Genomic DNA, 25,261 nt, shown 5'->3' with positions numbered 1-25,261 from the left:
TAGAACACACCTCTAGGTCTTTTCTGATTGAAACAATGAGAGATCATGCCTTTCCATCAGAGGGTTTCTCCACCAGTTATTCTCTGCGCTCTAATTGGCCAGCGGCGGAGAGTCTCACGGTCTTGCTATCATCACTCCATCCGTTTCGCCAATCAGGACCCGCGCTGTGCGCGGTCCGCCCTGACGTCAGGATCCCCACATTCTCCAGCCAATCGCCGCAGCTACACTGCCAAGCACTTCAGCTGCGGCTGCTGCAAGTTCAGGTAGACGCTGGCTGCGGTTTCTTAAGGTGAGTAGTGTGCAATGCTGGATTAGTGTCGCATAGTTAGGTGTCTTTTCTTTGAATGAACAGTGAAATATTTCATTACTGGTATCTTGGCTGTGATATATTGGCTATGTACAGTACATATACCTATGCGTGCTCCAATTAATTACGGTTAACGAGATTTCCAGACGTGCGTTCCAGTAAGTCTTTCTGCAATTGACGGGTCCAGTTCTCCATACATTGATTCAGATCATGAAGAATTCCCCTGTTGCTTGATCTTCATCAAGCCTTGTTAAACGAAGTATAGTACGGTTAATGTGATGAATTATAAAACGCGATAAAATATGTCTATTGAGCTTTTGATTCCAACATGACTTGTATATTTTGTGATGATGGTTGAAAATCACTCGTATACGCCGGTAACAATTTTCGCTTTCTAACATTTCTGTTAAAATGAGACTGATGGGAACATAAAAAAACCGACATTTGTGGAATGTTCGCGTTGAGTATTTTATTAAAATAAGGATTCAATGTATGCTCACCAGACACCCAAGTTATGCTTTTCGGAGAGCTATAATATTTTATTTCCCTCAGTTTAATCTGCATACATTAAATGATAAACTGTCCACAAAGATATTCACTCCCTAGAAGTTGCAACAAATTATGCTGTTAACTTTTATTCCATTTGCACTTTTTTCTTATTATAAATAATTTGCTCAGTTTATTGAAGTGACTGGACTTCAAGTTACTGTTAATGTGAAATAAAAATGCAGTATTTTTTTTTCTCCAAAGTGTAAGTGTACAGTGGGTGGCCAGTAGTTAGCATTGCTGCCTTGCTGCGCTGTGACCCTAGGTTTCAATTATTGGGGTGCTATGTGTTCTGTCTGTGTTCGTATGCTCTCCCCGTGTTTCTGTGGGTTTCCTCAAGGGACCCATTTTCCTTCCACGGTCCAAAGACATACTGGTTAATTGACTTCTGGGAAAATAGCCCTGGTTTGTGTCTGTGTGTGCCCTGGTATAGACAGGTGTCCCACCCTGTTCCCTCACAACCCTGTATTGGATAAAGCATTTAGAAAAAGTCCAATACCAGCTACTGTACCTCTTTTAGAGACCATATTACCATCAAATTAATTATTAATTCATTAAAGCTGTGCCCACCAATCTGTAGTACACTCAGTTTCAAAATTATGTGGCAGGGATCCTTAATTGTTTAACTGAATAAATAGCAGGATCAATGGAGTAATCATGAGCTAGTTGCATTAATGAATTGCAGTGTGGTTATGTATTGACAGAATCCTTACCGCCAGTACCTGGGGTGTGTGAGCTTTTAAAGTGGGGAATTAGAGGTTTGGTTCATATGTTAATTTTTTGTCATTTGTATTATTGTGCCTTTTCTATTGTCTGTTAGGTCTTTTCTCTTGTGACTCAATAATTAGCTGCTACACAAATCAAAATCAAAATTGTAACCAGCTCTAACTGTAAGCGAAACATTTCTTTTCCTTTTTCACATTATATTGTTAGGAAATATGAAAGTGTTCAGTAACAATGCATTAGAAAGTGGAAACAGCCAGGGATCAGCCTTTTCAAGCCCAGCATTGGATTTAAAAAAGAAAGCCGAGAAATCACTACATCTTTTTACCCACAAGAACAATTCTTTTCAGTCACAAAGTTAACATGACTGTTCACATTACACATCAGATAACATGTTTTTCACAACTGGTGGAATAAAATGCTCCTTCCACTTGTCTAGCTGGAGTTAATAAAGCAGCGTTTTGAAGGAAAGCACCTGAAACCATAGGTAACAGGTGGGGAACTGGATGATTGATCAGTCTGGTTGAATCACATCTTCCAGATTCTAAGCAACTCGCAGCTCTTGAGCTGTGACAGGACTCCAGGCTGGATGATATTACAGACAGGGTTGTATGCCTGGAGCCAGATGGCACTTCAAGAAAAACCTGAGATGTTCCCAAAGCTGCTGTCTGAACATTCTGCGTCGGTAGGCTAGATTAGTGAAGAGGGTAAATGTGGAAGATTGGGTACATAATACATAGGCCAAAGTATGGCTCCTCTTATGATATTGTAAAGACATGTCAAGCTCCCCACGTATATGTGGATTTCTCATTTGATTCTCAAGATGAACATTCCCAGCTGCAGAAGTACCTGCGCTTTATAAAAATCTAAACTCTTATGTTATGCCATCTGAAACCAGTATGTCTTCCAATTCAGTGGGCTCTTTTCATTAAACATGTTTTGCTCTAAACTAACAAGGCCTACTTCAGTACTATACAGCAGAGTCTCGACATTTGCAAGGGTTCAGAGCAGAGGACCTTCTTGAATAGCCAGATTTGCTTATAACCAAGTCCACCCCATATACCGTCGCGTAATGTACTACAGTATGTACTGTAGTATGTATGGTTATAAGACATAAGCAACCTTCCCTTGTATGATTGTTAAGGTATTAATGTATTGGCTTTAAGTTAATTAAATAAGATTGATCACCTCAAACAAACAACAGTGATCGCAAACTTATAATAATCAGCTAAAATAAACAACATGAATCCCTCCTATGAGTCCAGTGGATGCCAGCACTTTCTCTGCCTTCATGATCAACATGCCATACTGTAATATAATTTATTTTCACAGACGAGCTAGGTTTGTCTCAAAATCCAGGTGTGTTGCATGGCTAACTTGAAAGCTGAGCTTATCAGCCTTCAGCTCAGTTTCATCCCACTCTGCTCTTTTTCCATCCAGGACTTCCTCAGCCAGATCAGACGTTGAAAGTGCGAATTTGAAAATGTTAATGTGGCACATGTCAGGACCGTACTGTACAAACACACAGAGGGTTTAATTACAGTACATCTTATTTTTGACACTTCTTGTATGGTAAAAAAGCATCAAAAGAAAAACTCAGAGGCTGGTTCCTAAATACAGAGGGAGCTGCCTCAGGAGAAGCTGATTCCACACTGAAAAAGTATTTCTCTCTGTGTGTGCTAGCACATGAATTCCCATATTGGAAACTTTAGAGACTACATCAAAATTTACAGTAGTCAGCCTACTGTTGGCCTCTTAATAAGTAGATTCATTGAATTGGTGTTTTTTTCTCTACAGAGACAAGAGCTTGAAGAGCTTGACAAACAAACAGAAAAGCAATGGCAGTGAATGCCAGTGCCAGCATCCTGAGCTCAGCTTACCTTGCTGTGGAGTATGTGGATTCGATGTTGCCTGGAAATCCCCTCCAGGAGCCACTGAAAAATGCCTGGAACTACATGCTTGACAATTACACCAAATTTCAGATTGCCACGTGGGGCTCCCTCATAGTCCATGAGTTTATTTATTTCCTCTTCTGTCTGCCCGGGTTCATCTTTCAATTTATCCCCTTCATGCAGAAGTACAAAATACAGCAGGTAGGAATTTTATACTTTACATTTTGGATACTTTATAATGAATGAGTGTAAAAATGTGCTTTGTAATGTTTAGCAAGTGTGTTCTGAGATGAGATTCTCCAAAACACTGCTTTTGTCATGCCATAACATTTAACCTGATTATACTGTGTTGTGGGTGTTCTCTTGCTTGACTGCTTTAATTAATCCCTCGTTCCATTCGTTCAAAGCAGAAAGGTAGCAGTGTGAAGTAGGGTTTGGGGCGCTGTGCTTGTAACTGGAAGGTTGTGGTCAGAGACCCAGGATAGAAGCACTGCTGTTATACACCTTTATGGGGACCCCCCCCCCCACAATTGCTCTACTAAAATAAATGCCCAGCTGTATTAATCGGGACAAGTGTTTTTTAGATGAAAACGACTGGCAAAAAAAAACAAAGAATGTCACAATAATAACATTCTGCAATCCATTATCCATCCTTAATCCAATTCAGGATCGTGGGGGAGCCAGAGTCTATTCTATTACCAGTATTATTTCTTCTTCAGAAGGGATCATTAGTCATCTTCTTGAACTGGGCTTGGAATACCTCCCAGTCATTTGATTTATCCTCTTTTTCTGCATTTTCCCTTAAAAATCACAAAAAAATAAATAAATAGAATAACTGATCACACTTTTAAAGCATATTAAATCATTTTAGGATTTATTTTTGGTTTGACTGTTTTCCACTTCTGCGGTAATAACAAGCCCTTTATAGGGGTATGTTGACTTATAACACATGACATATAACACAAGTGAAAGCATGAATAGTTCTTTGAGATATGATAATGTGAATTATTTAACTTAATAAAGTAACATTACAAGAATGTGTTTTGCCCAATGATTCTCAAGTGAATATTTATTTTACAGGATAAACCAGAAACATGGGAAAAGCAATGGAAATGCTTCAAAATGTTGCTGTTCAATCATTTCTGCATTCAGCTCCCCATGATCTGTGGAACGTACCACTTCACAGAGTTCTTCGGCATTCCTTATGACTGGGATTCAATGCCAAGATGGTAACTGCTTTTGAAATTTATATCAAGTATATGTTTTTGCCAGAAAGATTGTACTCTTATTTTTTAGCTCAGGCTCATCAAAGCTTATAAAAATACCTTAGCCTTTTTTTGTGGATATAGGCAACCAACCAGATATAAACATGCAACTGCTTAACCAAATCTTTAAAGAATATTTCGTTTTTAGCTGCATGTACCATTTGAAAAAACATGAATTGAGGAAGATACCAGCTTCTAGTAATGTTACCACGAGCCTGTTCACACATTATTCACACGAACAGTCATTTATTTAACGTTTTGGAGGATTTCCTGCATTATTAACAAGTAGTTAATACACAAAGTAAACCTAAGTCTTCTTTACTGAGGACACTAAACAAACTTAGACATGGACTGTCTGTTGTAAGTCGTGGTTTACTAACATTCCTCTACACAAGCCAGGCTGATACTATATGGCTCCTTGGTCTACTACCTTTGGTCTGACTCAAATACTGTACATGCACTCTCCTCACAGTCTAAAACTTACTCCAGTGAGACAAAGACAATATTTTTTAACACAAACACAAGCCCATGTGCACATTCAATCATACAGTTGTGACGTTTTTTGCAAGTACTGCATAAAATTAACAAGTCTTTTAGGCAGCGTTCGTGATGGGATCAAGTGACAATCGGGTTGTCCTTAAAGCCTTCTAAAGGATATCTGTTATACTTTCATAGGCAATACATACTGCTCATAACAGCTAATAAACATGTGTCCTTACAAAAACAAACTTGATAAGAAAATAACTTCAAAACTTGCCATGACCCCTAGAGTAAATCTACTAAGTATTTCCAGACAAGATTGTGTGCAATCCAGGTTTCGAAGTGCTTGTGAATGTCTCAACTATGACTGACCACCATTTAAGTAATTTAAAATATTTTAATGATTACGAAATTGGTGTTCTTTATACACAACATTTTTCATACTCATATTTAGTTGTTAAAATAATAAAGTAAATTTGTATGCTTTATTAGATTAAGTATTTTCATAAACTGGTTATTTAATAAATTAAATATAAAAATGGTACCCAGGAGAGCAGGCCTTTTTGCCTATCTAGCCTGTTTGATTGCTAATAGCTAATCGATTCAAGGATCTCATCACGTTTTAGCATGAAAGAAACTAGGCTATTAGTTTCAACAGAATGGATGGATTGCTTGTTCCAGACCTTTACGACCTTTTGTGTAAGCAAGACAATTGCTTGTTGCACTACAATCCTAGAATATGTAAATGGAAAACTGAAAACTGTTACTGACAGAAACCAGAACTTATCCTTTATATTCTACTATTTGAACATTTCCCACATGCAGTGTGAAAACTAGCTCTTCAAGGTTTTCAGTAAAATATTGATGCAGATACCTTGCCTTTGTAAAGCTGCATCTGGGAAACTAACATAGACAAAATATTTTTTTCCTTTAAGCCTCTATTTTAGATACTCCAAGTTGATTCTAGATATAATTTGATTCTAAAAGTACACTTGATTTTTCGTAAGTAATAATGCTACACGCTAGCTTGTTCTGTGTTGTCTAACCACTGTTAGTGTGTGTCTCTGATGCATGTTGCTTTATTTCAAGGCCCTACCTTTTAGCACAGTGCTTTGGTTGTGCTGTAATTGAAGACACTTGGCACTATTTCTTGCACAGACTACTTCATCACAAAAGAATTTACAAGTACATCCACAAGGTTCATCATGAATTCACAGTAAGTACATGCATAAGTAATTAAAATAAGTAAATAAAAATTAAGCTTCTGCTGAGTACTGTAGTTTTCAAGTACACTTGAAATACAGTTAACAAGTACAATAATAATATTAATAAATATTAATATTAATTAATAATATAATATATATTATCCCAAAGGATTTCAAAATGTTCTAGGTATAGGAGGGAATCCACTTGAACCACCAACACAAACCTGAGTGACGTCTTGCAGTCATTATGCACCAGCTATCCCACTACACAGCAGATAGAAAGATACAATGGAATTCAGAAAACAAAACACATGAAAATGGCTTATAGAAGGCTTATAGAAGGCCCAATGTGTTAGTTATCTTTCCAATAAACATGCTGTTTATATGCTGTATATATTATTTTTTGAATGTAGTCTGTATACATACTTTAAAGAACATATACAGTATTTTTTATTGATTCATAAAGGTGCAGAATATCAAAAATTGGTATTGATTTGCAACCATATTAAACTAAAAAACAGAGTAATCATAGGTAGTATATGTACAGTATAGTCTGAAATGATACAGTAGTTCATGGTAATCTACACTGTACCAAAATTCTACTTCTGTACTTACTAAAACTGCTGTTCTTTTTTAGGCTCCATTCGGAATGCAGGCAGAATATGCACATCCTTTGGAAACAATTATTTTGGGAGCAGGATTCTTCATTGGGATCATGATCTTTTGTAACCATGTCACTCTTCTCTGGGCTTGGGTAACATTCCGCTTACTGGAAACTATTGATGTACACAGGTATGGCTCCCTCATGCGCTATGTCCATGTATTTTGCTTAGATTGCTGCATTTTACTTAATGGAGATGCAAAAAATATTAATCTTAATTTTCTTTATTTAAATAGCAACCAGAAGAGTCACAGGTAGACATGAACAAGTAGAAATATTATATATATACGGTAAAATTCAGCTCTACTACCATTTCCCCTTTTATTGAGATTATGTGTCCATCTGGCATACCTGGTTTTAATGTAAGACACAACAGATTTACACACTGGCATAACTGGTCTGAAAGTATAAAGGTTTTTGGAACAAAAATTCAATTACAGTATACAGTACTGTAAAGGATATACATCATGTGAACTCATAGTGTACTAAAAAGAGATGATGATTTCTAAGCAGTTATATTTTGTGCACTCATAGAGTACTTTTAATCTCCAAGCACTTTACGTAGGGGATGGAGCCAAACACCTCTGAAGTACAGCACCCACCTTGGTCATAGTGGGGCACTGCACAGCAGACAGCAGGAAAGACGCATTGTGCAAGTCCAGAATGTGATTTAGACAGGGCATCAGAATTAACAACCCACTCTTGTGAACAGTGTCAAAGGAAGTGGGTTCTTTAATCACCAAGTAACCAGGGCCTCAGTTTAAACTGTCATCCAGTTTTGAAATTCTGGTCCATGTGAAGTAGTGATACCTGCTGGTCCAATAAAAATCACCTACAGCACCAACCAGAACTCTCATACCAGTACTGACCAGTGGAGTCTTGTTTAACATTTTATAAGTCTGACAAGATCAGGCTACAGGATACATTTTTCTTCAAGGAACAAGTGGTGACCCATCATACCCACAAGGTGGTGTAAGAACCTTGTTTCTTGCAAGAGACCAGCAGTGCCAAGCAGCAGGCAATATTACTAACACATACACTGTTGCTCTGAAATATACATTTATTTCAGTGGAACAAAATTGATTATAGTGAGAAAAAGAATAAGGTTGTGAAGTATGATTCACTACCAGGGCTTCAAAATAATTATAAATCTTCTTGTTTGCATTGATAATTTTTTGGAAGAATGTCACAACACCCATATGGGATATGCAGTATATTTCCACCCATTAGCTGTTCTGCAGAGTTTAATAAATGTTTGTTGAAATAATTATCTGCTGAAGTAAGAAAGCTATGTGATGTAACTTTCTGAACTCTTTCCTCCCAAAAACTACAATATTTCAGCAATTAATAAATAATAAAAGTACAGGATTTTGCATTTTAAACCCATGAGTAGTTAATATCAATTAATTTTAAAGTCAGACCTTTTTAAAAATATATGTTGGAAACGCTGGTCAATGATCAGTAGTCTTGTATACAGTAAGTAATATAAAGAGGTGTTGGTGATTTTATGTGTGTACTCCCAAAGGTCAAATCTCGATACAGTACAAATAGACTTACTTACCAAGCCTGCATCGCAGAACCTGGCCCCAGTTTTCAATCAGCAAGAATGAGTACACGCAGGGGAAGAGCTCTTTACTCCCCCTAATAACAGTGGCAGCTTAGCACAGAAAGAACTGGGAAAGGTGATTTGGTTTCACAGCTTTTAGAAGATTTGTTCTGTCATGAAGAAGCAGAAAAAAAGTGATGATTTTTTTCTTCGTTTTGTACTTTCAGTGGTTATGACATTCCCTTGAACCCGCTGCATCTCATCCCGTTTTATGCTGGCGCACGCTTCCATGATTTTCACCATATGAACTTCATCGGGAACTATTCTTCTACCTTCACCTGGTGGGACAAACTCTTCAACACGGATTCCCAATACAACAGCTTCCGGCACAAACCAGAAAAGAAGAAAACCCAGTGAACGAATTTGCTACAACAGTTTTGCAGTCATTTTTTTCCATGTCCTGGAGTAATGAACTCGGAGAAAGCCTGCAAGTGGAAAAGTCGCATTCAGATGACGTGTCAGTGAAATATCACTTGGCCTTATTCTGCCTGGCTTTTGCAGGCATGTTTAAATTTGCAGTTAAATGTTTCAGGCTATTAAATAATTAGTAACTTTTGCAGTAACTTTTCAAAATGCCTCATCGGTTGTTATTACTAATGTGTTTAGATAACAAGGGAAATTTTACAGGTGCAATATGGAAGGTCAGTTCCAGTGAATATAATGTATGATATTTGTTTTCTGTATTGTCTTCAGTAGGCATTTCTGAATCCTTTAGATTGTATTGCTTGAACATGCGTGAAGAAAAGTCCCATTTTGAATCAGGAGTCTAAAGTGTAATGGTTTTGCAGAACATTCCCCTGTACTTAAAAGTATTCAACAAGTTTTAAACAACAATTACCTCTTAGAGCTTAAAAAAAGTACCATAAATATATCAATACCTACATTTTTGTTGTTTTTGCGGAAAGATTTTAGAGTGCCTTTCATTTGAAAATAAAACATCAAATCTCAATGTTATTGGTTCCACAGTGTTTTTAAGATTTGTTCCATTATTAGAATATGGACTAGACTAAAAAAAGATTAGGATCAAATTGGCTATAATTAGGAATGGAATGTGTTAAGTGGAATTTAGCAGTTGTTGCACAATGTCATTATCTTAAAATAACAGTGAGCATTATTTGCGGGGATCACAAGTGACATTTTCAGAAGTAATTTTAATAAAACAAATGCTTGTCCTCTTGATGTAATCACTGGTGGCTTTGCATGCTGTTTACAGAGCTTACAAAATTGCAGTTGTCAGATGGGTTCGCAATTAATAAAACCAATTTCCATCTATGGATTTTTCTTTTACTTTTCTAGATTGAAATCTCTTAGAAGGTTTAAATAAAACTGCATTGGTTAACTGGCAAACAGTTTTCTTAAAAGAGAATAATATTTTTATATATTTCATATTAAATGACATTTAATAGTGTTGTCTATTGCATATCCCGAAAGCTCAGTTCTAGGTGATGATGAACACATCTAAGCTGCGATGGGGATAGTATACACTGTGTTAATGTCACTGTACTGTTAAGAAGAAGAGTATACAAATACCAGTTTCATTGTCTTATTGTGCAGTGTGTAGCAGCAGTTGTCAAAATGTCATGGTAATAGTAAAAGATGTACCTAAGAAGGCTTCAAGAATGAGTTGTGATATATTCTATTGCTTATGTGTTGGGTGAAAAATGCGACAGACATGCTTTAATATTGCACAGAAATACGTGCAGAAAAAATACTTATGTAAAGACTTGATTATTGATTGTACATGTACAAATATTCGTAATTTATATGTCAAATTGTTTGCAATCAGCCTGTTTTGTATGTCAAACATTGTGTGTGTAACAGGGAGAGTAAGTATAACATTCAAACATTGAAAAAAGAAATTAATGCTTTATTTGGAGCAATTATTGCATGCTTGATTCTGATTATTAGAATTAAAATATTGTATTTTATTATTTTAGTTTTTTTGGTTTTCATCATGTAATTCAATATGACATCTTGAAACGCATCTTGGTTCTAGCAGAGCAGATCATAGAGCTGGGCTCCTGTTTGTGTGACATTCAGTCCTGACAGCAGTCTGAGCTTCACGGTTTCTTGTATGTCTGTTATTGACAGATAACAGTTTTCAATCTATTCAAACTATTGCCTTAATACTAGTTATGTGATGCACTGTGTGATACCTTGATCCATTGCAAGAACATACTGTATGATGCTTATTTTACAACTTATATACACTGCCAAGAGGCAATTCAAGCTCCTGCGAATTATATAGTGTAGCAGGTAGCAAGCGGATGACCAGAAGAAGTATGGTTTGCCTTTTGTACAATATGGTATTCGTTTATTAGGAACAAGTAAAGGTTTATTCCCTGCTGAAAAGAGAAGAAAAGAAACAACGTTTTGGGTGTGGAGCCTTCTTCGGGTGTGTGGGATCTGATGAGGTTAGTTATAAAGTGAAGATGACGTGGAGCTGTTAGCCGTAAAAATTCCTTAGCTTCTTTGTTGTTGTCAGAAAGGGTAATCTGTTGTTTAAGAAAGAAAATAGTACAAAGCATTAGTTTCCGCAAAGATTGTTGTAGAAGTCGTAGAAGAGTGTTACTCTGGGTGGTGTCAGAGTCAGAAGATAAAGTGTTACATTTCAGATGAAATCCTTTCGGAATGAGACTTTAACGATGTCTGTAAAGGAAGAGGAGGTGGTTAGAAAGCCTGGTCTTGGAACAGATGGCTGTGAAGAGACGGAAAGCTGGTTTGGTGAGAGAAGGGGGCACATAGCACAGGGAGGAGGAGAAGGAATGATGAAGAGATGTAGAAAAAGGTTTTGGGGAAAAATTGGGGGTTGGTAGCAGAAGTAGGCTGAAGTAGTTCAAGTAGGGAGCTGCTTCAGCATGCGTAGACTGCAAAGGGACAAGTAAAGTTTATTCTATGCTGAGAAGAAAAGAAACAATGGCTTCTTCTGGAGCCTTCTGGTGTGTGTGTGTGTGTTAGTTTAGGTTAGGTGGATGCTGCACAGTTGTGGTGGTGGAGGGGAGTCCCCATTACCTGTAAAGCACTTTGAGTGGAGTGTCCAGAAAAGCGCTATATAAGTGTAACCGATTATTATTATAATTATTAATAATTTGTTTATTTGGTAGAATTTACAAGACTGGGGAAAATAACAATGTTGTTTTTCCTTTACTGTAACCAATGATGTGCTGTATTTATATCCCTGAACAAAAAAGTGTCTCCTGCATGTGATCACAGCCCAGTGAATCCTCCTTTTTTCTAGGAAAGCTGTGCATTAGCCTATGTATGTTACTCCCAAGTTACTGGCACAGTGAATGTGTCAGTTGCTCTTAACATTCGTTTGAATTATTGTTGACTTTTGCAAATAATATAGAAGAATCAGAGACAATATTAGTCATTTTATTTCTCCCTGATGCCTGCATTGCTAACATCTGTACATATGAACAGCTTCTGATTAAAAATGAAGTTGTTTCATTAAGAGTGGTAGCAGGCAAAATATTCATTATTACAGAAAGATGTGTTAGGATACATATTTTAACTGCCGTTTAAACTTTGGGAAGTCTATACTTTAAAATAGGTTCTGCAACAAGAAAAATGTACTTCCTCAGAAAAATCATTATAAGCTGGTTTATCAGGCATCATCGCGGGAGAAATGTCTGTCGTATTTCAGAAAAAAGAGACGTCCAGGTTTAAAAAAAATCTTATTTATCCTGGGAATCTTCTATAATAATAATAAAAAACTTTTTTTTATATATATAGCGCCTTTAAAGGTGGCTTTTCAAAGTGCTTTACAGAATGACAACAACAATAAATTAAAAGAATACACAAGATAAAACACAATTACAATACACAGAGGAGACCGTGGATGGTGGTACTAAGTATAGTAGGAGCAGAGGAGTAAAGAATGGAACCAGGTAGTTTTCTATGATAAAGAAACATAACCTATTATTTTCCCCTTCAGCCTTTAAATGTTAATAATAACTGATTCAAATTTTAGTAAGGTACATTCTGTTCCTTAACTGTTGAATTTACATTTAAGATCTTTGGTGATGGTAAATGGGGAGTTTTTATTTGTCCACTAGGGGGATATTGGAGATATTACCATTTTGGTGAGAAATACACAAACCTGTTCAACAAGCATATGAGTAAGAATTACAATGAAGTTTTAGACGTTCAAAATTGGGCCATTTCGTATTAAGCTTCTCTTGGTCTATACAATAGCGTGTCATTTTTTGTGGGCTATTTATACATTCTGTATATCTATTTTTCTGAGAGAAATGTTTATACTCTTTTTTGTTAAACAGTTATACTGTTTTCCATTTGTTTTTCTTTGTTTTCCTTATACATTTAAACTATGCTGAACTCTCCAAAATAATGAGGAAATTTGTTACATTTACTAGGGTTCACTCATATTTGAAATTTGGGCCATTTATTAAACCAACTGTTATGCAGTTCAACCTGTGAACTGTCCTAGTATGTAAAGCTGAGAGTATTTTTTATTTAGATTCGAAAAGAAGGACACACTTCCAGTCCACTAAACAATCCGATAAAAATTAATCTTGATGTTTTTATTAAATCATGATTTTTATTTTCATCATTAATAACATGCCTGCAAATAAATAACTGTCGATTTCACAATGCCTGTACTTTCTACAAGCAAGATCCAGTTTTATGCTTCTTGGCTAAAGTTATTTTTTCTGCTTTGGAGAATATAATAAATGTCAGGGAAATGACTGGACACAGGCCCCATTTACGGTTATTAGGGGAAATTAGACATAGATGTAATCTAAAACAGCATCATAACTCCTTTTCGACATTAAGATGAGAACCAGTATATCTTGGGGCTGTGAGAGGAAACCTGAGCTCCCTAAGGAAAGACACACAAACACAGGGAGAATATACAGACTCCACACAGATAGTACCAGGAATTGAACCCTGGGTCCCAGCACTGCAAGGCAGCAATGCTGCCCACTAGGGCAACATGCCACCCGACAGTCAATATATTTTAGATATTTTTCTTAGCGGTTTCTGCTGATATTTCACTTCTTTCACTCGTAAATATGTTCAGTTCGAGCATTGCAGTTTTAAATAATGTTCAGTTTGACCATTGTAGTTTAAAATATTCATTAAAAATCATTTGTAATTCACAAAATGTATGTGAGATCATTGGAAAGGAGGACATACTTTTGATAGGCACTCTACAGTACGTCTGCAAAAAAAACACTTGCTTATATCAAACCCAATCAACAGTAACAGCCAGAATACACACGTTTATTTTGTACAGTGCTCTTCGTAACAAAATATCTCAAGGTGCTTTGCTTGAAACAAGGAAGGAAGAGCATGCACCAAAATTTGACAGATTTTTCCAAATACAATTTTGAAAATAATTGCAGCATTTACAACTAATTTGATCAACTTGACAAGTTCTCTGCAACAGTTTAAATGCTGCCGGTTTTAAGCATTAAAATAGGTACTAAGGCATTGCAGGACAGTAAAAAAAATGCAATTAACAATCCCGCCATAGGTAAGATGCTAAATTGTTATAGCTAAAGCTTATTTTCAAGTTTCGCGAATATAAGGATGTGTGCAGGGAGGAAGAGATTTTAATGTTTTATTGTTCCACCATTTCGTGTGCACAGATACCGGAACATTCTTCCTTTTTTAATAAGCGGAGTTACGTTGAAAGTGTAAATAATGCCAGACATTTTATTCTGGATATGTTCTGAATATAGTGTAGGTACAGGAACCTTGAGAAACCCCCCTTTGCGTTCACGTGACGTGTTGGAATTTTAGCTTTATGTCTCTGGACCGTCTTGAAGAGGATCTACTGTATGAGAGCTTGTGAGAATTGCTTTCAGTGCTAGTTCAATACTACACTGAAGAAAAGTAAGCGGTTTATCACACCGTGTGTACTTTTTTTCTTTCAATACTTTATTCCTCTAAAATTCCAATCCATACGTGTATCACATACGCAGATTACTAATATATTGTACTCCACAGAGCACATCAGTATTAGTGATCTTCTATGAAGCTCAGCCACGCCTCTGAGGGCTGTCCCAACCTTCACACAGCCTATGCATCCACACTCTGCGGAATGCTGCTGTAGTCTGTGGAGATCAGGTACGACTGCACATCCACCCTGGGCGGTGCTGAAATAGGAAGGCTTTGTGGATGCTAGGAAATAACTGAAACCTGTTAATAAATACGAAAGGCACGGTAATATAAAAGAAAATGAAGTCGTATCTGCTATTGGCGGTATGCGGAACGCTGGTCGTTCTGGCATCCGGCGAAGAAAAGAGTGGAAATGTCGATAAAAGGTTTACTGAAAAAGAGGACATTTCTTTCGAGTATCACCGTTACGAGGAGCTGAGGAAATCGCTGGTGTCGGTCTGGTTGCAGTGCCAGTCCATTAGCAGGATCTACACCATCGGCCAAAGCTTTGAAGGGAGGGAGCTGCTGGTGTTAGAATTATCTGACAACCCAGGCATTCATGAGCCTGGTAAGAAAACCTTTCATTTTCTAATAGAAGGAATGACTGCTGACTGCGGGGAAACCTTTTGTGCAAAACGTCAATTACAACCCGCTAATGCCGATGAAGATTATAATAATATCTGAACCGTTATTTAATTAATTTATTATTATTGTATGATTACCAGTTTGAAAATTAGACTGTCAAGACAAATGTAGTCTCAGTGCTTTTTTTGTGTGTATTTCTTAGTGATTATTGGTTAATAAGGTGGCATAGTATCTAGCTGGAAGAAAATTATACAGTTATAAACATCAAATAGATACCCTTTAAATACTGGCAGTAAAAGACACTTAAAACAGGTATTTTTCTAAAAATATTTAAAATATATTAAGTTTGTTCATTGTATGTTTTGTTTACTGATCGGGTAATTTAAATGCATGCATATCTTTCAAAAGGATTAAGTAAGACGTCAAGATACAACCATTTTGCGGACGCATTTTAACCAATCCTGATGTGTGTACAGTTCCCCTGGGTAAACTTGCTTGATGATGCGTTTCTGTCTCCTGTGGCCTTTAAAGAAAAGTCTTTTACTACCTGAAGGATTTCTGCAACGGGAGGTTACAAGGGAGGGCAGGATTATCAAAGTGTGCTTCAGTACATTTGGCACAGTCTTATCGGAAAGCAATCTAGTTGATAACCCAATCAGTATAATTGAAACGATGTTTTTTTTTATTTGCATAAGAGTGACAGTGTAAATTCATTGTATTTGAGATGTCATTTACGTTTCTTAGGGCCAGAGAAAATAAAGTTGTTTTTTTCATTGTTAATTTTTATTGTTCCATATTGGTCAGTTTTATAGTAGTTTATTGTAGTAATGCATTTATAATGGAACAAGTAATAGGTTCATTCCATGCTGAAAAGAGAAGAAAGGAATCACAACGTTTCATCTGTGGAGCCTTCCTCGGGATGTATTTATGATAATAACGCCACAAACATGACCAACTAAACGAAGGTTGTGGTAGCACAACATTTAGTTGTATTCTGTATTAATAGGAACTAAAAATACTCTACGCAGCAACTTTAATTGTGCTTATTTTTTTTTCATACTACTAGGTCTGAATGCAGCTTTATCACAGAATAATTGATCTGTCTTATGTCAGCTGTTTAAATACTGGTGAGGGTCTTCATTCGGTTTTCTTGGCAAGACTGGCTCTTTATTGTTGATGTCTCTATTACAACTGCTCTGTGTGAATATACAAGTTTTAGTTTCAATATCTTTCCCTGTTTGATTATGATTATAATTATGATATGATTCTCATAGGAGGTGAGAGCAGTGTAAATAATGAAATTATTGATATTTCGGCACAGATAATTTTACTTGAAATAATGTCTGATTAAATACCGCATGACCTGACTATTTAATAATAACTATACTATTTTTTATTTACTTAAAAAGTCTACCTCTAGCTATTCTATACTGTTCACTCTTAAATAGACTTCTAATAAGGAATAGTCATTCCTAATGTATTGTGTTTATTCCTGAAAGATACATTATATTTACTAAATTGTATTTTTAAACTACTGTTATCCATTTTTATGGTTAACAGTCCTTAATTTACAGAACTTCAAATAATACATTTATACTATTATTCATAGTACAATATTTGCATGTTTTATTGGTTTCAAAGAGTATATATATTTTGAGGTTGGTGTAATTGCCGATGTGTGTATTTCTGAGTACTTAATTAGCTGTGGTATATAAGATTTCTCAAATCTGTGTTTTGAAAGGATTTTAAGATAGCTCAATAGAAATGTAACTGGTTAGAATTATTTTGTCCCCAAGTGTGAAAAATGTATTTAAACACAATTTAATGAAAGAATAATAATAAACATCCTAGTTTAATTGTCGGCTGCAAATCAACTGCTTTTTACAGTTGATTTATATACCTTAATGGTTAAAGACCTAGAGCCAGTGGTAATATGGACCACTTAAGTATTCAATTGATTCAAATCAAAGGAAAAGTATATATGATAAACTGGAGGTTATCCAGAGGTCACAATCCTAGAGGTAATTTACAGAAATTGGGAATTATGTGCTGATTCAGGGTCCTTTAGGTTATCACATTCTAGACATACTGGAGCCTGTGTAGTACGTTAACTATAACCCATTAAATAAGGCATGACAGTAGAACAGTTTTGGAGAAATGCACACAAGTAACAATATTTCATTGTCTTAATGTGACAGGCAGAACAGGGGTCTTAACTGAGTGATGTCAGACAGGTGGATGAATGAGGCCCTTGTGACATTCCTGACATACACATGAGGTCATAAGTAACATCATGGTTACTGTTTTCAAGTGACCATTCTGTCACCAATGGTTAAGCACCATTAATGACGCCGAAGTTACCAAATTGTGTGAAGCTAACGTTGGGAGCCAAGAGCATAGCCACAGTCTTGTCACAGCATATCTTCAGAAATTCTGTTGCAATTATATCTTACTATACGACAGTCACCTGCAGTGAGTTCAGAAAAGTTCAGAAATCACAATAACAGTGTTTGCTAGAAAATCTCAATTTAATCGGCATAGCATAGAAAGCAAAAGGTCCATGATGGGGAATAATCTGACCTCAGAGGTAGGATGTACTGTACCGTACGTGCCAAATAGTAAAGGCCCCAGCACAGACCCCCGTGGAACATCCTACACAAGTGGGAAATCATCAGGTTTAAAACTGGTCAATTTTAAAGATTGAATGTTGGTAGCCAAAAAGTAGCCAAAATAGCAAAGGGCTACCAGTGATACCAGTGATATTCCTTGTAAAAAAAAATAGAAAGTCTAAAGCTGTCTGTAAATCCTAAAGGAGAACAATCTTAAGTGACTCAGAGTTAGAAGCCACCAGATCATTAACTACGGTACGTTAATAAGAACTGTTTTAGCACCATGCCTGTTAGAAAATGCTAATTAGTAGCTGGGCATCAAAGCTGGATTTTTGTAAAACAAGGTGTAATAACAGTAGACTCCCAGATTTCGGGGAGTTATTGATGATGATAATGATAAATGAACAAAGGGCCCAGAAGCTAGCTCTTAATAGTACGATACAAATAGCATTCAAGTTGCCAATAGGTGGTCTCATTTTAGAGTCCAGCATAGACACATACGCAATATTAATGCAGCAAAATGAGAGAAACTGGTGTCATATTTGTAGTTGTCATGACTACTGGAGGTGAGGTTTAAGAAATAGTCATCAATATTATCTTTTGTTGTAAAGGAGGTTCATTTATTTGTTGTTGATGTTGTTCACAAGTCTACATGAATAGTTACCCTCCTCTTTCTTCACAAATGCACTAGACATTATTTTGCTGTTGCCTTCATACAGTGCACTTAATTTGTGCACAAGGGGAGAAAATGAATAAAGGAATTAAGATGAGTTTTAATAGGTGGTAAACAATCAATAATGTGTTTGTATGTCATTGTACAGATACTGTCCATTGTAAAAATATTGTTATAAAGAACATATTGCAACAGATACTTATGAAATGTGCAAGGCACATATGTAATAATAGATTTAAAGTCTACAATTTTGTAGTTGAAAATTCAGAAATGGATTCTAAATATATTTTTGCTTAAATATCGGGGGGTTTAATATCTGACACCTCAATAGTAGTTAAAGTATTTAATTTTTCACATGATTACGTTTCCTGCTACTTCTTGTTAAAGATGTTAAATTATCCTGTCATTTAGGTCATAATACTGAATGCACAATGTTCATTAGAAATGGTGGAGAGCAGCTGTTGTATTATACACTCTCATTGTGAAGCCCAGTCCATATTAGTATGGTTTCGTATTTACCATGTTTCGTAATTCAACCTATCAGTCTTTTCTCATGAGAGAGTACAGATAAACATACAGATAAACAGATGAACACTATAATAAATAGGTTAATTTTTATCCCTTCTGACTCATTCTGACAGCGTTCCTGTTGCTGCCACGTGGATTTCCACCATGATGTGGACACTAGTTGCTTAGCAACTGGTACAGTAACTGACCTAGTGGTGGCAGATATGTGCAGTGACAGGACTGTAAAGGTGTGTGCTGTTTACTAGCTTTGAAATTAAAGGTCCATCAAAAATAGATGTTGCTATGGAGACCGATAGGATTATCACAGTGAGCCATGTTCCGTGTGGGCTTGCTAACAGGCTCAGTTGTTTGCTTGAGTCGCATTAGTGTACTGCCTTCTGCCACGTTATTTGATGAGGCCATCTGCTAGTTCTAGTGTGGCAAAAACATTCGTCACTTACAATATCAGTCAGAATTTCAAATGTACATTGTACAATCCGAAATTAAGGTTTTTGAAATTGTGCAACGTAGCTGCTGTTCCTAAATTATTAATGACTCGGAATACAATTTCGGCTTTTAATGTGGCTCAAGCATTTGTCATGGCTCTTTTCTTCTCTGATTCTCACCCATATGACAAAATCCCACTGCGATATGATCTTTCTTTTGATATATTGTTAGAAATGATAAAGATTCTCATCACTTTATAGAAAGGTTTTCTATACAATGTGGAGTTTTTTTGGAGTTTTGGGTACGACTCTTTTTACAAAAGCAAATACACAAAAGGGAAGAATCAATAAGAATATTAAAAATATTATACAGCATATACTGTATATATAAAAATATTAAAGTTACCAGGAGAATATCAGTTGAATTTTGTAATGGACAGATAGTTGCTTACAAACATTAGAGTTAGGTTGTGCTATAACCTGGTTTGGTCAAAGGTCTTCTGGAAGCTTCCCATTGGAGACCTTTGGTCTAGTGAATGTTAAGCAGAAGTCCCATTTTCTCATTTGCCTCAGTAGATATGTTAAAAATTGTTTAGAGATTCAGAGGATTTTCTCAGATGTCCCTTACTTTTCACTTGTTCTTGTTCTCTTGAGCTTGAGCTTGTTCTTTACAGGACAAAATCCTTCTCCTTTGACTTCTGGTATCGTCAGTAACTCCCGGGTTCCTTGAAAAATGAAAGACTGTAATAGACAATTGAAGCAGATTAAGAGCAGTGCTTGTGTGGAGGCTAGACATAAGCACACATCCCTGCAAATAGGTCACGGGGTCTCTTACAAATATTCAGATTTTTTAAAGAGGCAAAAACAAGCTCTTCAGGAATATTTTGTAATATCTTGACTATAAGGTAATCGAAAACATTTAGCATTTAGCATTTGCTTGTTTATTATCATATCATGGCTAGGTAAACAGGTGATAAATTGAACATTTGCATTGTGTTAAATAACATCAGATTTAATACATCAAAAGTTATTTTAAAAGTTTTACTAGTGTGCCAGTATTGTATTTTGTGGAAATTTTCTCTTTCTGTAGCTGAGCAGTGGTACAGTATCAGTTCAAGATTCAATGCTTGCTGTATGTTTTTAAATCAGTCATTTTAAGTGTGTATTTCAAAGCTTGTCCCATCTTAATGTCTTCTTCAATTATAAATACAGTTAGCAGACTGGAAAACGACAATAATGAATTCAGGAGCTGTGACATTTGAAACAGAAGTATTGTTTAAGTGTGACATTTGCAGAACTGAGAAAAGAACCCATTTACATTAACATACAGTACCCATGGTTAACGACAAGTTATGTTGTTGAATATAATGTTTGGTATCTTTGGAGAAATTGGAATACTTAGATCATATCATGGTAGCATGCTGTCATAGGCCAGGCAGCTGGTTCTTGTTTTGGACCTGTTCACTATTACATTCAAGTTCATGGCTCTTAACTTTATGATATGCAAAACATTATCAGCTCCTTGCTCAATAGATCTTTCATAATGTCAGCAATAGAACACAAAGGAAAACAGACTGTTTCCAGTTATAATGGAGCAAACTATTTTTTTCTGTTGATCACAGATCTTTTACTTTTAGTTAATAATAATAATAATAATAATAATAATAATAATAATGAAAGTACAAATTCTGCATGTTGATGACACAATGTTTTGAGTCCAAAAAACATCCTGGTTGTAATGTAACTTTAGTATTTTAAGATATTATTTCAGTTCCTGTCTTACAAACTGAAGGATGAACAAGGAGTGCAGTGCAACAATTTTGCAGTGCTATTGTTTAGACAGTTTTGCTGTTTTTTAACTTGTTCTTTTTGCTTTTGAATGTCTGGTGGTCTTGCTGCCAAGTTCAAGTTCTTCAAAGTTCATCCTGCTAACTTTTGTTCACATTAAGGGGACTTCTTAGTAATTCCAGTCAAAATAATCCTACTGTTAAACAACACATTTTTCATTGTTCCCAACAACACTGTAGCTCTGCAAATAACAGTACCACACACAAGCAACCAAGAGCATTACTTGCCTACATATGTCACCAGTATTCAAATAAAAGCACATAGATAATTTATCTTGAAAGAAAAACAATAATACATGTATTTCTATAACATGATATAACTGTGTGACTAACAAATGCCAAACATATTATAGCTCTTAAGCTGAAAGGTGCTACATCTTTTTGACTTCTGCATTGCTATAGAACAGTTAAGATTCATTCTTCACAGATGGAAATAAGACAGCATTGCCTCACAATGCAGGGGCTCTTGGTTCAGTATTGGGGGCTCTGTATGTTCTCCCTATGCTTCCTCCAGGTGCTCTGGTTTCCTCCTGCAGTACAAAAGACATACTGTACCTGTAGGTTAATTGGCTTCTGGGAAAACCGGCCTTAGTGTGAGTGTGTGTGTCTATGTGTGTGCCCATGATGGACTGTCCAGGGTGTATCCTGCCTTGCGTCCTTTGCTTGCTGGGATAGGCTCAAGCCTTCCTACAACTTTTTGGTATAATACCTGAAGGTTTCTGTCAAATGCTAATCTTAAATTTAAAAAAATATTAACTACATCTGATATGGACTGAATATTAGCCTACTTATTTTATATTCAATATTTTCATATCATATGACTGTGTAACATACTGGTGCAAAGTGGTTAATTTGTTTTTTTTTTCTCACCTAACTTCCCCCTCCAAAAAACAAATAGTATATACTGTAGAGTCCCACAATATAAATAACCTTAGGCAGTATTTATTTAGTTCAATAAAAGGATATATTTATACATTTTATAAGATAAAATAGAAAAAAAAATGCATATCTAGGTGAGGCCTTCAAAGACTAATCTTTAAGGGACTTCGAAGGCTAAGTGCTAAAGCATTTTTAGGAGCCTTTTGTTAAAGAAAACAACATTTACACAGAGCAGTCCTTTTAGTTCAGGAATAGCTTCTTTCAGCTGCAAAATACAGTAAATTATTCTCTTAACAAAAGCTGTCTTCAGTAATCAAATTCTGAATTGTTATTCACAACGTTTGTGTTTCTAGAGATTGTCATGCTAGAAACCTTGTACTCAATTCCAAAGGATGTCAGGGTCTCAGTCGCATTGGTTGCCTTTTCAATTTAGCCTGAAACAATACTTCTTTATAAATACTTTTTCTTATTTGTTTATCTTTTTGTATTTGCATTGTTTTAGTTTGGGTGTATGTGCCCGACCCCTGTTGCTTGCCAGCAACGGCTTTGATTCCCCTGCAGCCATGTAGTGAATAAAGCAGTTAGAAAATGGATGGATAGGTAATGAGAAATAACTGGATATACTGAATGACTTTTAAAAATAATCTGACCCTCAAAAGAAACATATTGCTTATAACTTTAACAAACTGAAAAAGTATTAATTAGGAAAATCATAACATCCCCATCAGCTGTATGACCTACTGTATATAAAACCTTGATTCAGTGCTTGAGATTTGGCACAATTGCCGATGAGTCTACCTTAGTTGTCGATCCAACATGCTAATGGTACAAAGGGTTTGTTTTGCTGATAAGTGGAGTATACTGTACCTAGCCTGTACTGTACTGTAGGTTTAAAATTCTGGATAAAATGTTTATTCAAATTGTGTCATTCTAATTTGTTATAGTGCATATATATATAAAAAACTGTTGTTTGTTTACAGTCTTAATGGATTCAGGCATGTTTTTGGTTTGTGCTTACAATTTGTGCGTTTTACCAGACTTGGCTTGGAAAAGAATGTGTACTACAATAGTTTTAAAGCATGGCCTAAAGCATTGCAAACCATCATGGAGGAAGTGACTGAAATATAAATACCATAATGAAATGTTATACAGTTTTTGGCATTGAGAGTTTAGAGTACTATTACTGCAGTGACTGTTCTACATAATTTATCCTTTAACGATGCCTAAATGTGCAAAAAAATGTGATATTCTGAAGGACAAACAAGAGAAAAAAACAGTCCAGTAAGTCAATAGTAAGTCTAAATATTAAATTAAATATTAAATCTACGATGAGAGTTATTGATTTGTTTGAAGCCAGACATTTTGTGATTTATGTGGTCTTGCATTCCAGTTATTATACAGACTTTGCTTCATTTTTTGTGACAACACACCCAATAAAACCACTATATCAGGCTATCGACACTGACGTGGAGTTTTCTGACTTGCTTCGAATGGTTGAGATTTGTAGAGTATATACAGTAGTTTCACTAGCAACTATGAAGTAATGAAAAGCTGACAAAACCAAACAATATAAAAAAGCAGTTAAGAATTTACCGCAGGTAAGCTTTCCTGACTCATAAATAACTTTTATCATAGTATCTCACCCTAATAAAATAAAGACCTGACTGTGAACAAGCTTCACTTTGAAGGTGTGTTTTATAAGTATAATAAAAATCATGTTAAAATCACTGGCAGAACAAAGATGCAGATCTTGCCAAAAGTGGAGTTTTTTTTACTTTTCACATGATTCTGTGGTGCCCAGTGAAGAAACCACTACACATTTTGCTAAGGGTTCCATTTCTACAGCAGGAGAGTTTCTTATAAAATTTTGGCTTCAGAGTCCCAGGGAAGAATTGGTTTGCATTGTAGCTCATATACAGTACTAACATTTTATTTAGTCATAACATTCTGTGCACACTGCTCAGTATAGGTAGTCTGACTTTCAGCGTAACTATCTTGAGACATGATATTTGTAAGAGCTTAAGATTACAAATGAAAAGGAGGTAAATTTAACTCATCTACCTTCTTTGATTGCTAGTAGCTAATTGATGCAAAGATCTCTCAGACATATTTTGAAAGAAGCCAGGGTATCAGCTTTGACAACAAGGCTTGTTCCAGACTCCCACAACCCTTTTGATCTTGTCTTTTTCCTTTTGATACGTCACATTCTTATTTTAGAAACCAAATGTTGATACGGTATGTTGTTGTGGGATTCTTGCTTATGTACCTGTTAATACAGGGAACAGAAAAATTAATTATTTCTAAAGAAGGCACAGGTGGTATTTACCATGTAGTGATTTTATGTAATTTAAGTAATTTACTGGTACGTGTGTATTCTTTTAAGCAGCATTTATAAATCTTTTATTCTTTTTTTAATACAATTAGCTTTTTTCAGGATATTTGCAGAAATATTATGAATGAAGGAGAGTCGCAATAGGGTGGCATGGTGGCGCAGTGGTGAGCAATAGCACCACTAAGTGCCCTGAGTTCAAACCGGTACTGGGGTGCTATCTGTGTGGAGTTTGCATGTTCTCCCAGAGCTTGCATGGGTTTCCCCTGGGTGGTCTGGATTCCTCCCACAGTCTAAAGACATGCTGGTAGGTTAATTGGGATCTGGGAAAACTGGCCTGGTGTGCCCTGTGATACACTGGTGTCCCATCCAGGGTGCATTCTTTGCTGAAAAAGACTCTGGCCCCTCCTCACACCTGAAAGGAAGTGGTTAGAAAATGGATGGATAGTCATAACAGATCTTTTAAATATGAGCTAAGGACATCTTTTCTGATATACATTCTTTTTCATGTATTCTATGTGGCAAAGCACTACTAACCACTTCCTACTTCTTTATAAAGACTTTTTGGTTTGTTTTATCTGCTGTATTTGCTTTCTCTTCAGCTTTGTCATTTTGATTTTTAATTGTGATAAGTGATTTTAACATATCTTAAAGCACGGTGATTATTTTTAAAGGTAACTATATATTATAATGATAATTTATAATGCTTGAGTTGTTTGTTTTTAAAGCAATTACATTTAAAGTGTACGCAACATGAAGTTGATTAATGTTGTAATGTGTGGAGTGATTTGTGA

General features: G+C 35.9%; 2 protein-coding genes across 2 annotated transcripts in view; both read left to right on the top strand.

The window, feature by feature from the left end:
* The first annotated feature begins 220 nt into the window (after positions 1-220).
* msmo1 (methylsterol monooxygenase 1) lies at positions 221-12,139 on the top strand. Its single transcript, XM_006629426.3, has 6 exons — positions 221-289; positions 3,374-3,669; positions 4,549-4,697; positions 6,303-6,429; positions 7,056-7,210; positions 8,853-12,139. Exons 2-6 carry the CDS (start codon positions 3,415-3,417, stop codon positions 9,040-9,042), a joined length of 876 nt encoding a protein of 291 aa, XP_006629489.1. The 5' UTR covers positions 221-289; positions 3,374-3,414; the 3' UTR covers positions 9,043-12,139.
* A 2,592-nt stretch (positions 12,140-14,731) lies between these two features.
* The window catches only part of cpe (carboxypeptidase E), a 42,095-nt gene continuing 31,565 nt past the window's right edge, over positions 14,732-25,261 (top strand). The window contains exon 1 of the mRNA XM_006629465.3: positions 14,732-15,160. Within this exon, the coding sequence (XP_006629528.2) occupies positions 14,893-15,160 (268 nt within the window). The 5' untranslated portion in view covers positions 14,732-14,892. The remainder of the gene's footprint in view (positions 15,161-25,261) is intronic.

The sequence above is a fragment of the Lepisosteus oculatus genome, chromosome 1 (genome assembly GCF_040954835.1).
Source record: "Lepisosteus oculatus isolate fLepOcu1 chromosome 1, fLepOcu1.hap2, whole genome shotgun sequence".
Taxonomy (NCBI): Eukaryota; Metazoa; Chordata; class Actinopteri; order Semionotiformes; family Lepisosteidae; genus Lepisosteus; species Lepisosteus oculatus.
This window is presented reverse-complemented; position numbering and strand designations above follow the sequence as displayed.

What these genes read in the sequence shown, in the direction of transcription:
- msmo1 (XM_006629426.3), top strand. Translation starts at nt 3,415, where the DNA reads ATGGCAGTGAATGCCAGTGCCAGCATCCTGAGCTCAGCTTACCTTGCT. An exon ending in TGGGATTCAATGCCAAGATG is followed by an intron (nt 4,698 to 6,302) that starts GTAACTGCTTTT and finishes CTTTATTTCAAG; the next exon opens with GCCCTACCTTTTAGCACAGT. An exon ending in GAAACTATTGATGTACACAG is followed by an intron (nt 7,211 to 8,852) that starts GTATGGCTCCCT and finishes TTGTACTTTCAG; the next exon opens with TGGTTATGACATTCCCTTGA.